The sequence below is a fragment of the Culex quinquefasciatus genome, chromosome 3 (assembly GCF_015732765.1).
Source record: "Culex quinquefasciatus strain JHB chromosome 3, VPISU_Cqui_1.0_pri_paternal, whole genome shotgun sequence".
Classification (NCBI taxonomy): domain Eukaryota; kingdom Metazoa; phylum Arthropoda; class Insecta; order Diptera; family Culicidae; genus Culex; species Culex quinquefasciatus.
In genome coordinates, this window is record NC_051863.1 from 59,664,467 (window position 1) to 59,679,147 (window position 14,681).

Here is a 14,681-nt window from a genome sequence, read left to right on the forward strand (position 1 = left end):
GGAGCAGCGTTACCTCCTCGTATATCAGGTCGGCTTGACCGCTGCAAAGGAACCCATGATCATGATCGGAAAGAATTTCAATAGGCAAATTTGCAAACGTTACCATCTAGCTTCGCTAGATTGCGAGACTGGAGATGTGAGTAAAAGCAAGAACGTCGCGAACAACATCATTCATTGAACTAACGCTAATGCTTGCGTTAAGCTTGGAAAGCGTTTTCAAACCGTAGCAAATACCCTAACAAACCGTTACTAATGACTTGTTAGTAATAACATTCAGAATGTCATAACTCAAATAGTTATAGTTCCACCACCAACATCAAAAATGAATTAAAAGAGACAGAGCTGAAGAGCGTTAGCGTTTTTATCAAGCGTTTGTAGCACAGTGCCAGAGTATTTTCTTTTGTAATAAAACACTAGAATAGATCGTATTAAACACATTCAGTTTCATTTTATTTGTTCACGATTGTTTCACCTTATCGAATCTTGGACTTTGGTAGTGGTTGTGGTGCCCTGCTATTACTTTGCACGTATACGTGAGGTATTACACCCTTCTTCTGCGAGTACCTTTCCATTGCGATAGCATCATTGCGAGTAATAAGGGCAATATGGTCGCCTTCATCGTCGATCCAGTAGCAGTTTGGCTGCTTCCAGCTTCCGACTTCCGGGCAATGATAAGCCGCCGCAGTCAGCATATCCTGGATCCAATTGAAACTAATTGTAGTTTCGGGGAACATTAGGTGTATATGAGTGCCGTTTTTCTGAACAGCTGTGACCTTGCAGACAAAATTGTCTATCGGGGATGCTGCCTGTACGGAGTCGTTATTCATGGTTGTCTGAGATAAGTTTTTTCGTCACTTTTACAAAATTTTATGTTTCACGATGCACCGCTACAACGAGTGTGACTGATGAGAATCGTGATAACAATTTAATTTTTTCAATTCAAGTGCATAAGCTGTGATAAGATAAGCCATTTCCTTTTTGGTGGTGTTATGCTATCTTGTTATATGACGATTTATATTATTTAAAATATAAATATGCAGCAGTTTAATATGAAAGTTAAAGAAAAAAAAAGTGCTTCGATTTGGCTCAAACTTGGACTGGAGGTTCCCTGGCCGAAATAATTTTTGTTTCAAATGCCGTTTTCACGGTTTCTGGACCAAAGAGCCTATATCCGAAAATATTTTCAACGGATTCCTCGGACAATTTCACATAACATATCAAAAAATGGGCGAGGTTCATTAACAGGATTCCAAGATATGATGTTTTGAAAATAAAATCTGGGTTTTTCGCAATGCGCCGCTCGCAAAAACAAGAAAATGACGAAAACGGGACAAAATCAACTTGTCGCACACAAAACTGCGATAACTCAAAAAATTCAACTGGTGTACTGCCGTTCTACGCATAATTGTCCCATGTCATTTTTGGTCGGTTCTGACTTTTTGTCATTTTTAAGTTTAGTTTGACGTTTACTTTTCGAAATACACATAAATTCTTGTACTTTGTTTGGAAAATCATTGAAAACAACACCAAGTCTGTTTGTCCCATCGTTGTACTTCTACGCAAAATTGTCCCACCAAGTATTTTCTTTTACGAATTTATCAGTTTTCCGAAGTATTGTGTCTTGTTTACCTATTGTATAGCAAAAGGATTACAAATAAGAGTGATAAACTGCTAACTGGGATGATTAGGGACGTCTAAGCTGAATTGGGACCCACGGGACAATTATGCGTAGAAACACAGAAATCGGTCGAAAAATTTCAATTGCGTTTATCTCAGTTGCACTTTTTTGAACATGGGACAATTATGCGTAGAACGGCAGTGTATGTGTTTATAATGTTGTTTGTTGATTGTCTCTTTCCACGAGAGGTTGTTTGTTGATTGCAAAAAGAAGAATTACTAACTATGCAGTTTTTTCTTGTTTCAGCAACTGAGCTGCTTACCAGCAATATTTCCAAGTAGCACGTAAAACATCGCTTTTTGTTGTTGAACAAATGCTGCACAAGCGTTTTTATACGTTAATTTTTGAACAAGTGTCATTAAATTTGGCTAATTGTTTAACATGTTGTGTAACACAAATGCCAAATCTAGCAACGGAATACAAATATTTCATTTTAAAGTTTATTCTGACTCAAATGAAACATGCTTGTAGAACTCGAAAAGCAAAATGACATTTGTAGACATGATGTTCCATTTCAGTTTCCTAAACTTTTGGCTTCGGCTGGTATTTCTCGTAAACAAGTTGTTTATGTGTAGTTCGGGTTCGTGTTTTAAAAACCGAGCAAGAACATGTTGACGAAACAAGCACAGATAGTTCTAAAAATAGATACAGCTTATGTTCAGAAGAAGTTTTGTCAAACTGTTAGTGAACTTGGTAAAACCTACACACAAAATCAGAAGTATCCCTCAAAAGGATACTTTCCATCCATTTTCAAGTTCACCCGGCGTCACCCTTTCAAAAGGGTATGTCAAAATCAGTACATTTTCGATACCCTTTTAAAAGGGTGACGGCGGGTGAATTTGAAAAAAGGATACTTTTGACTTTGAGTGTAGATGATCGCAGACTTCTCATTGACGTTTAGGCATGCTCATCCAACATAACCCCTCGTGGAAAGATGCAGACGCGCGCCCGGATTTGACATTTTGGAGTGATCTTGGGATCGATACTAGTCCTATGGATTCTTCATCAAAAAGGAACAAAAAATGATTTTCAAAAGCATAGAAAGAAATTGAATGTTTTTTTATTGTTGGTATTTTTATTATTCATGGATTCATAGTCCCGCCCGTGTGGATCAATCGGACCGCGCTCTGGACTCTCAATCCAGAGGTCGACGGTTCGAATCTCGCGGCCGTCGCTCCGTGCCATACTTTCATACACTTAGGAGCCCAGGGCGGCGAAGTCCTTGTAGATAAAAAGGAAGACACTAGTGGTTGGTACTAGCAATGGTGGCCGACAGCTATAAAGTCAATTTCGTTCGTTTGGATAAAAGACGTGTCTCTGTCAAAACTAGGAATTTCCGAATTTCATAATTTCCTAATTCCCTAATTTCCTAATTTCCTAATTCCCTAATTTCCTTATTTCCTTATACCCTAATATCCTAATTTCTTAATTTCCATATTTCCTAATTTCCTAATTTCCGAATTTCCTAATATCCTAATTTCCTAATTTCCTAATTTCCTAATTTCCGAATTTTTAAATTTCAAAATTTCCGAATTACCTAATTTCCTAATTTCCTAATTTCCTAATTTCCTAATTTCCCAATTTCCTAATTTCCTAATTTCCTAATTTCCTAATTTCCTAATTTCCTAATTTCCTAATTTCCTTATTTCCTAATTTCCTAATTTCGTAATTTCCTAACTTCCTAACTTCCTAATTCTCTAATTTCGTAATTTCGTAATTTCGTAATTTCCGAATTTCCTAATTTCCTAATTTCCTAATTTCCTAATTTCCTTATTTCCTTATTTCCTAATTTCTCAATTTCCTTATTTCCTAATTTCCTAATTTCCTAATTTCCTAATTTCCTAATTTCCTAATTTCCTAATTTCCTATTTTCCTAATTTCCTAATTTCCTAATTTCCTAATTTCTTAATTTCTTGATTTCCTAATTTCCTAATTTCCGAATTTCCTATTTTCCTAATTTCCTAATTTCCTTATTTCCTTATTCCCTAATTTCCTTATTTCTTAATTCCCTAATTTCCTAATTTCAGAATTTCCTAATCTTCTAATATTCTAATTTTGTAATTGCCTAATTTCCTAATTTCCTAATTTCCTTATTTCCTAATTTCCTAATTTTCTTATTTCTTAATTCCCTAATTTCCTAATTTCAGAATTTCCTAATTTTCTAATTTTGTAATTGCTTAATTTCCTAATTTCCTATTTCCCTAATTTTCGAATTTCCGAATTTCCTAATTTATTAATTTTCTAATTTTGTAATTGCTTAATTGTTAAATTTTTTAATTTCCTAATTTCCTAATTCCCTGATTTCCTAATTTCCTGATTTCTTATTTCCTAATTTCCTACTTTTCTAATTTTGTAATTTCTTAATTGTTAAAATTTTAAATTTCTTAATTTCCTAATTTCCGAATTTCCGAATATCCGAATTAATTAATTTCCTAATTTTAAAATTTTGTAATTTCTTAATTTTAAATTTCTTAATTGTTAATTTTTTCAATTTCGTAATTTCCAAATTTCCTTATTCCCTAATTTTCTAATTTCCTGTTTTCTAATTTTCTAATGTCCTTATTTCCGAATTTCCTAATTTCCGAATTTCTGAATTTCCTTATTTTCTAATTTTGTAATTGCTTAACGGTTCACATCAACCAGAGCTTTTGCACCAAGATTTTTGTATTTTCGAAACTACAGGAACTATCGATATAATTTTTTTACAACAACATTTGCCTATTTTTATAATCTGATTGTTGCAGGATTGGGTCCGTAAGTTTGTCAATTTTGGAATAAGAAGACAACAACTTCCTTGGTTGCTGTGCTGTGTTAAATTTTCAAATTTCCTAATTTCCTAATTCCCTAATTTCCTAATTTCCTGATTTCCTAATTTCCTTATTTCCTAATTTCCTACTTTTCTAATTTTGTAATTTCTTAATTGTTAAATTTTTAAATTTCTTCGTTTCGCGGTGCCTGTCCGTCGGGACGCATTTATTTTCGCGTTCCGTTTTCGTCCATCGTCGTCGGTGTGTTTTTCTCGTTAGTCATGTATTTGATACACATCACAGTCGGATTTCTTTGCTTTGTGATTTGCAATTGTTTCACGGGAAGATTCTTTTTAAATTGCGTCAGCAAAATATAAATTATCATTCAATTCGACCATTCGTTTCCCGCGAATCACGGCGACAAATATTGTTTCAACGCGATTGTTCAAGTCCTTCAGATAACATCATAACTCATTAATTGGTCGCTCATCTTATAATAAATTAAAAGTATAAATAGTCTCAGGGCAACTCTACGTAAATATGTTACGCTGAGTTTAATATTTCACCTTTTAATCACACATAATTTTGATTCTATCTTTTCACAGCCGGCTGTCTAAGATTGAATCATTTATGTTAAACTCAACACCAAATAACCGGGAACGGTCTCATCCGCATCATCCGATTGTTTGCCTTGAGAATACATAATACATCACCCTATTCAACAAAATTCATTGATTATTGGGCCACATCATCATCCTCTATGATGAATCCTGGCCATTACCCTTCCCCACTAACAAAATCCCAAGTAGAAGTAGTTTTCCGGCACACGCGGGGGTGTGGATATCGTATAGAACCCACCCTTGGTAGCAGCCTGTGCTAACTAACATTCCCGTCCCATTCCCTAGAGATCTACAAACTGATATGGCGGGCGCCGTTGGTGGCCAACGACTGTTTCCTATTCGCACCGGCTCTAGTTTTGATGATCGTGATGTTTTATCTTTTCAGCGCATTCATGCATGCTGTTGATAAGGGAAACATCATTTGATCGTTGAAGCGTGTGACCAGTTGTGCTGATGGGATATTACGGTCCTGTTCAGCAACGGAGAAGGACAACCATGGGTGGTCTCTCATGCTCATGCTCATGCTCAAGACGTGTCCCTGTCAAAACTAATAAATCACAAAAAAGTAAAAGTATCGTAAAGTGACTACATCCTCAAGAAAGGTGGGGCAACAATATGGACGTTTTAGAATTTTCGTCGTTTATGGACACCCTCTGAAAAAAAATCCTCAAGCGAACACCTGGGACGTATTTTATAAAAAAAAACCCCTCTTTAACGTTCTTGTCTGTCAAGATATGTTCTTGAACGGTTATCAAAACGTGAATCTCAAAGGCAGAATGTTGTTAAACGGTTCTAACGACGATTACCTAACCCGGTTCAGTATCTTACAAACGAAAGTTCTTAAGACATGTTTAACAAACGGTCTCTATGCAAGTATGACTTGAGCAATATTTTGAATTTTTTTAATCAAGACTAACATTTCAAAAGGGAGTAATATTGAATGTTTGGCTCTTTTGAAATGTCTTGATTCAAAAAATAAAAATATTGTTTTCGAAAAGTTCAGAAAATTTCACGAATGTTTCATGTTTTAACATTGAAAATCGGACATTAGGGTCAGCTACCAGAGGTCCAATATTCAATGTCTCTTAGACAATTTTATAGCAAATTTTCTGAACTTTTCACAAAAAAATGTTTTTAGAAACGGTCACTCATGGTCACTATTTTTAAAAATCGAAAAACTGTAAATATTTGACTAAAATTAAACTTTCGGTGGCTATATCTTTAAAACGGAGCCCTTTATCAAAAAATAAAAAAAATGTTTTTGCACGATTTTTTTTCAAAAATCACATTTTTGCCTTTCTTACTAGGTTTTACTTTAAGGCTGGACGTCATTTTCATCTTCGTAAATATGTCGATTCAGCATGAATTTTAATCGGAAAAATCGTCCAAAAATCACACTGCATCGATTTTTGACGCTCTATCGATTCACCTTGACAGAACTCGTCTATCTCCAACCCTCGAATTTTGAGAAAATAAATTCCGTGGAGTTCGAATGATGTCCGTGTGTGGTAAAATTTTTGCCAAATTTTGTGTCACGTAGTCCTCGGCTCTCCTATTTTCGATTTTGATTGTTAAAAGTGCATTTGATTGTTGCATCCAGATCCATAATCTGGTTCTGGAGTTAGAGCCGTTTGATTAACCTACCAAAAGAAAAAAAATCCCTTAAAAAAGGTAAAAGCCCACCTGGTGACCTTCGCCAACACTTTTTATTTCCGATTTTATCCGAAATTTTTTTCTACATTCATAGTACAGACCATGAGTGAGCATCTGAAACAAATTTGACATCTATCGGCAATCCGGATCAATTTTTAGAGCGATTTACTTTTTGCCTTTCTTACTAAAGAAAGGTATAGGTTTTACTTTAAGGCTGAACGTCATTTTCATCTTTGTAAATATGTCGATTCAGCATGAATTTTAATCGGAAAAATCGTCAAAAAATCACACTGCATCGATTTTTGACGCTTCGTCGCCAAGTCGACAAGTTGTCAAGTTGAGCCTCGAATACTGGCGCGAGAATGCTGGCGCATATATTTTGTGGCTCGACTTATACTCGTTTTGTAGTAGCTTGTCTACCGATGTTTCCTACAACGTGTAAGATATCGTAGCTTTTCGTTTTCTTTTGCCCTATGCGTTTTTGCATAACTGTCCAATGTTTATGCAAAAACTTTTGTGACATAGGACATTCATCCGGCTACAATCAATTTGTTTCCCGTGTGCTCCTAAAATCGCCTAAAGGTAGACGTCATTTTTCGTGATTTCGTAAGTTTATTTAACAGGGTTCATTGGATTCCAATAGGAGCTTTCTAAGCTTTTCATCGTTTATATCGTTTTCAAAGTTTTCAATGCTGGCAACGCCAATGGCTTTCTACTTAAGGTAGTCGCGATTGAGTGTGTAGGGGTGCGGTTTTTAAAATAGCTATTTCTGACACTCTCACTTATGTAGAAGCTGAATGGCGAGCTTCTCTGCACCGTGCGGCACACGCGGTTCACTTGTAGGGGAAATATACCCATTTTAATCACTCTAAGCCGTTCGACCAATTATCATCACTTTTGCCATTTTCCGCTATTAAATCAACTTTTTCAAGTGTATCAACTATGGAGAGTTGTTTGCTCACTTTTATTTGAGCTATTTATTACTTTGGACCAGTCATGAGCAAAGTGCTGATAGGCCGATAATAGAAATAGGCGGAAAAAGGGTATAGTTCCCCTACCTCGGTTTTTCTTTACGCCTGCTTTGTTCGGTACGATGGTACGATGAACCAAAATACCAACACACAAAAGGGCTCGACCGATGCTAGAAAACCAAAACCGCGGTGTGCGTTGTCACGTCACGTTGACGCATGGGAAGCTTGCTATGCTCGCGTTTGTCATATACTCTTGTTTGATTAAGAATATGTACGATTACAAATATTCTTTTGGTGAAAATTGCGTTTTTTATTTCTTTTCGAAAGCATATCATTTATAATACTTTGCTTTCATCATTAGACTTTCTTTTGTACTGACGTTATTAATAAACAAAGTCGTTGTTATGAATTTAAAGAAGAACTTCTACTATTGTTATATTCTTTAGTAAGAAAGGCTTGTTAACCAATGAAACAAAATAGCTGCTTTTTTCAACAACCAGTTCGGAAATCTCTTGGCAAACAAAGATAGTGAACCCAACCTATCTATCTTTTCCCTTCCTCTTTCCAGGCCAAGCCGGCTACTCCGCGTACAAGTACATCCCGTACGGTCCCGTCAACGAGGTGCTGCCCTACCTGTCGCGGCGAGCCCAGGAAAACAAGGGCGTCCTGCAGAAGATCAAGAAGGAGAAGCGCCTGCTGCTGTCCGAGATCACCAAGCGGCTAGCCAAGGGTCAGCTGTTTTACAAGCCCAACGGCAAGTACACCCCGATCTAAGTCAGCTAGCAACTACTACAACTACTCAAAAGTTACGGTCCCACACTCACAACATTACGCAGCCCCGGAAACAAAAAAAAGTGTGTGTCCAGTTTCTGTTTTGTGAACGTACTACCTGTACTAGTTGTGTATTCCCAGCATCCTCGAATCAAGAATCCCAGTTTAGTCGATTTAGTGTGTCGATATTTGCCACAGAAAAAGGTAGGTTCAGAATGCTCACCCTCCTAAACCTCCTGCTTTTAACTGAAAAATCGTAATTTGTGATTGTAATTTTAGTTCCGAACCGCGTATTATTCGATTAAGCGCTAAAATATTTTGAAAATAAAACCAGTGACCTTTCTAGGTCACCTGAAAAAAAAGTTGTATTAAAAGTCCTTTTTATTTCGTCAGCTAAGTTATCAAATTATTCTCTTAAATTAAAAAAAAAAACCAACAGATCTGATGTAAACTTTGTGTAACTATTCGTCGCCCCCCAATTTCCCAATCCCCCCCTTTCTTCATTAGTGTCAGAAACGCAAACCAAAAAATAGTACACTTTAAACGTAAACGAACCCAGTTTTAACAAAAAATAACAACTAAAGAAACTGCCTCAGGTCGAAGAAAAAAAAAGTGTGTGTGAGTAGTTGAAACACCAACAACAACAACAACGTCCAGCACGACCCTCGACAACGCGCGCGGTAAAAATAACAAGATCTGAATGTCTGTGTTTTTTCTGAATGTTGTTTCACACACCACTCGAAACCAAACTTTGCATCAACCCATAGAAAAAAATATCAAAAAATGTATTTTATTTGTATTGCAACTTCCCGTGTAAAAATACATAGAAAACAAAATAAACTTAAACTTATGTCGAAGAACGCACTTGAAAAATGAATAAAAATAACATACATTAAAATACACACACACACACTCACTAATTACAATTCAAATGTTGACAATAACGAAAGTGAAACTAATGGTGTAACTTAATGAAAAAAAGATAACAAAAAAAGTGAAAGAAACCAGTTGAAAGACGTGACGAAATCAATTAAAAAAACAAGAAACTCATATACATGAACTGTGTCCTGCGTGTATTATTAAAAACCCTATTATTATCGCGAATTACTCAGAATAGGCGAAGCAAAAGAAGAAGAAGAAGAAAAAAAGTGTTAACTGTTAAGTAAAGTTGAAGAAAACAAACAAAACACACACACGCAAACACACTCTCACAAAAACATTAAAAGCTAGTGATGCTGGAAAACTGAAACACACATGCTGGAAAATTTGAAACGAAAAAAAAAATGAATATTTAATGCTATACATCTATAATATTTAAAAAAAACACTAAACGTAGTCAAAACAAACAAAAAAACAGAAAGGAAATGAAAAAAACTAAAGGAAAGAAAAAAAGCAAACACACACACAGAAAATGTTCTACTCGTAAGATGTGTAAAAATAATTAAATCAAATTAAACAGTGAATAAAAGCGAAGCGAGTTGTGGATTTTATTGCGGAGAAAATGTCCTGAAAATTTTAGCTGGATTTTAAGCTTTTTTGCTTTGCTAGTACAGTAGTTGTTCGGTAACTGGGCTGAGAACGTAGCCCAGTCACCGAATGTTGCTCGTTAACTGGGCTGAACAAAAAATAACGAGGGGACCACCGATGAATAATATTTTCCAGATGAAATATAAAAATAAAAGTTACTCAAATTTATTTACAATTCTTACTTTTCATATTTCTTTAATTGTAACTTGAAATTAAACAAAAGTTTAAAAATTTTTTTGTTTATTTATTGAATATGATTTTTGCATCCATTAACCCCTCGGTCATTTTTGTTGTTTTGGTTTTTTGACGTTTGTCTGCTTTTTAACTGGGCTACGGCCCAGCTATCGAGCGCCCAGTTAAACAACGCCCAGTTACCGAACAACTACTGTATACGGTGATTTTAGCGGATTGCACTGGATTTCGCCATGTGATGTGATGATTGTCCAACTAAGCTCAAGTTTCCTTCGATAGTAGGGAATAGAATCTCTTAGAATAGAACCAATTCCACCCGAAAGAGATTCTCACCACCACGACAGCCGTCCATTGCCGGTCACTCTCATCTCATGGTTGCCACAAGGAAAGGGTTTTGGAAGACAAGAAGTGTTGATGCTACACTTTTTTAAGGGGTCAAGGGAACATCTCCACGGTGTCCCCAAGTAAGATTCGTTGGAGTTGGACGGTTTTTGGGGAGATATAAGGTCTAGGATACGCTAGCGTTACGACCATTTGCATAGTGTGTTTAAGGATTAGAGTAATCGGATGTCAATACAATCCTTTTTTAATTATTTTCAATTTTTATTTTTATTTTCAAGGCAAACATCTGATGTTGCTGTCAATACCATTCCCGTTGAGTTTTTAAATTTTAATTAAACCGTTCAAGGCTAGCGAGCCGGCTGTTGAAAGCTTGAACTAATTGAAAGAGCATAGTACTAAGTACAATACACAAATTAATAACAAAACGCGCCCGTAGTCATTATGACATTTTCATTCTTTTTTTTTTCATTTTTAGTGAATAAAGAATGCATGCAAGACTCTAGAGCGATCACAATACTCCACGAACAGTGACACAACAAACGATGAAAATTAACACGAAAAAACAGAACTGCGCCTCCCCACAAGCAACGCACTAATCATTCATCTCGATTGTAAGCTTTTTGGAAACAAAGTGCGCAGAAAATAAAGTTTTAGTTATGGAACCAACTAAAATCAATTGGGTCCTAAAATGAAGCTTAAATTGCTGATATTGTTGTTCACAACGGCAAAGCTTATTTTCCTGGGTACGACCGCAAAGGATTTAAAATGGAATATTAAATCATTTAAAAAAATAACTTCGCGGCCCTCCTTGACACAAAAGGTCCTTCTTGACAGATTGTTCCAAGGGGACCATAGCTGATCCTTCGAAAAAGGTTGTCTTTACAATTTATTTTTTTGCATTAAAATGAAAAAAAGTGACAAAAAAGGATTTTAATCGTGTTTTTAACCGTTGTACGTATAAAATGACATAGGGCTTTAGGATTCAAGTACACACATATCACTTAAGGGTTTATAACTTAAGACAGGGTTGCCAGATCTTAAATCTTAATGACTAGTTTGAAAGAACTTTTAATTAACTAAAATAACAAAATATATAAATATTAAAATAACATGCCATAGTTCAACATTTGCATGGAAAAAGTGTTTTAATAGTAGTTTATGCAACAAGTTGCAAAAAGAAGATTTTTTCAGCACGAGTCGTACATTTATCCAACGAGGTTCACCGAGTTGGATAAATACGAAGAGTGCTGAAAAAATCAAGTTTTGCAACGAGTTCCATACAACATTTTTTGCATTTCTGAAAAACACACACTGAGTGAAATTTTATGTCAAATTTTCATGTATTTTGTCAATAAATCGTTTAAATCAAAAAAATGTTAAAATAGTAGTTTATGCAACAAGTTGCAAAAAAGGGATTTTTTCAGCACGAGTCGTACATTTATCCAACGAGGTTCACCGAGTTGGATAAATACGAAGAGTGCTGAAAAAATCAAGTTTTGCAACGAGTTCCATACAACATTTTTTGCAATTCCAAAAAACACACACTGAGTGAAATTTTAAGTCAAATTTTCATGTATTTTGTCAATAAATCGTTTAAATCAAAAAATGTTGAAAAGTGTTACTTTTCGGAACAAGTGCTGAAAAGTTCAACTTTTCAGCATCCATTTGAGTTCTGAAAAGTAGAACTTTTCAGCATTTATTTTGAAAAGTGTTGCTGTTCGATTCTGTTATTTTTGGTAAAGAAAAGTAGGCTATTTCGTCATTCAAGAATGACAGGAAAAGTGAGTGGTTTCACGACGGAATTGCAAAAAGTGTTATTTTCGAAACAAGTTCTGTGTGTGCTACTAGAACTTTTCAGCATTTATTTTGAAAAGTGTTGCTATTCGATTCTGTTATTTTTGGTACATAAAAGTAGGCTATTTCGTTGTTCAAGAATGACAGGATAAGTAAGTAGTTTCACGACGGAATTGCAAAAATTGTATTTTACACTAGTTCAGTTGTTTTTCAATAAAAGTTTTCAAAAAATGTAAAATTTGACGAAAACAAAAATTTTAGCGAAAAAAAAAAACTTTAGCGATAGTAGACATCGAAAATTTTCAAAAATTCAAAAGATTTTTAAATCAACCCAAACATGCTAATAATGATTCTAAACGCAGTGGAATTCATTTTAAATTGATTTTAACTAATTGCACTTAAACTTCAATCATAAAAATATTGAAGTTTTTTGAAAAAATATTTTTTTGCCCCCTGATTTTTCGGGCCAGCTTTGAAAGGGGGCAAAAACTTTAAATAAAATTTGTACCAGCCTTAAGCATATTAAATCAATTAACAAAAGTCTGAATCATAAGACCTTGTGTCGTGATTCGTTAATGAATAATGTTTATCAAACATTAAACATTTTTAAAGCAGTGGTATCAAGACTCAACCAAAAAAGCGTGACGTCACAGTCTCACGGCACAGTTTTATTCATTTTTGAAGGTTTAATTAACAGGGGACCACTTTTGGAAAAGTTTGGATTTTCGTTGTCCTATATTGGACCTCCCTAATTTTTGCTCGAAAATGAGCAGTTCTTCACTTTATTTTAGTAAAGTTCCTTAAAATTACATTATTTCGACTTGCTGAAGTTAAATAATCAGTCAAAAATTGATTGAATAGTTAATTCAATCATAAAATATAAATGCAGTTTTGTTGTGAAAATGCTAGTGGCCATGGCTGATTTCAGATGTCGAACTCAAAACACTTATTTTGGTAAAAAGGACAATTCAATATCAGTCAACATTGATTTAAATGATGCTGAACATGCCAAATAAAAGATTTGCAGGCAACAACACGCTTGAAATTGTGATTTTATTGAATTTTTCATCAAAAACCCTTCAGAGGGTCTACTATAGGAAAGGGGTCCACTAATGGATAAAGTACCCTATAACATTATCTAAGGGTGCACAGCAACCAAAATTGTCAAACTTATGGACAGGGTTGCCAGGTTGCCAGATTAATCTGGGAATGCCAGATTTTTTAAGTGTCTGCCAGAATAAAGATCTACATTATCTGTGCCAGTTTTTGACAGATTTTGACAGATTTTTCAGTTTCTGCCAATTTTTGACACCTTTTTGATTAAAATGAACGATTCTTATCAAAAATGAAAAAAATGTAAGGCCGTTGCAAATATTTTTCAAAGTTTATGTCGCCCTTCCTCCTTCAAAATTGGTCCAAAAAATCAGGGGGCAAAAAAATATTTTTTTCAAAAAACTTCAAAATTTTAATGAAATTGAAAGTTAAATCAACTGTAAACAATCTAAAACGCATTTTTCTGCATTGATAATCATATTCAGCATGTTTGGGCTGGATTTAAAATACTTTGAATTTTTATGAAATTTCAATGAACAGCACCGCAAAAACTTTATTTTTGGCAAAAAAAATCGTCAATACTTAGGTATTTTGGAAACTAATGATTGCAAAACAACTGGACAGGTGTATAATGCATTTTAAAACACTTTTGCATTCAAATGTTAAAACCGTGCCTCGCAAATTAAATTTTTATTTATTTTTAATTCCCCCTTCCCCCCCCCCCCCCCACGACTTTGGTCAGAGTCGAGGGACATAAACTTTAAAAAAATATTTGCAACGGCCTAAATATTTATTTCACTGAAAACTAAAATTCAACCTTTTAGAGGTGGTGTTCGGACTTGTGAACAACTGAGTTTTTAAAGCAGCTTTTTTGTATTAGCAGCTTAAAACTAGAAAAATTAATTTTATTTAGTATCATAGCAAATTGGGCGAATAAACTATCTTACATGAGCAGTTTTTCCTTAAGTACCGATGCAATTCTCTGTTGGTGCTATTGTTGCTGGCGGGCACAGTATTTAACTAATAATTAAAGTTTTCGCATTAGTTTTAGAATCTAAAGTTCTCCAGATCAAATGAACTTTACTTACAGGCTACGATCGATCGATATTCAATTAGGTAACAAATTTGCCTTCGGCCAATATTCCACGTGGGGTATAATTAAAAGCTAATTAAGAAATACAAATAAGTAAGTTTCTGCCCTAATTGGGGAGTAAATCGATTCTACCTACTAATCCGGATCAAAACACTGTTTTTGGTATTCGAATCCGGCACAGATTAGGGAGAAATCAAATAATTTTAGAGATCGCCCGAGCACACTTCTAATTTGCACATG

At 34.9% G+C, this 14,681-nt stretch overlaps 1 protein-coding gene across 3 annotated transcripts in view; it reads left to right on the forward strand.

Moving 5' to 3' along the window:
• Nucleotides 1–9,794, forward strand: part of LOC6042272 (proline dehydrogenase 1, mitochondrial) — a 57,767-nt gene extending 47,973 nt beyond the window's left edge. For all 3 annotated transcript variants that reach the window (XM_038259674.1, XM_038259673.1, XM_038259675.1), the window contains exon 11: nucleotides 8,238–9,794. In XM_038259674.1, coding sequence (XP_038115602.1) covers nucleotides 8,238–8,443 — 206 coding nt within the window. In that variant the 3' untranslated portion in view covers nucleotides 8,444–9,794. The remainder of the gene's footprint in view (nucleotides 1–8,237) is intronic.
• Nucleotides 9,795–14,681: the final 4,887 nt, after the last annotated feature.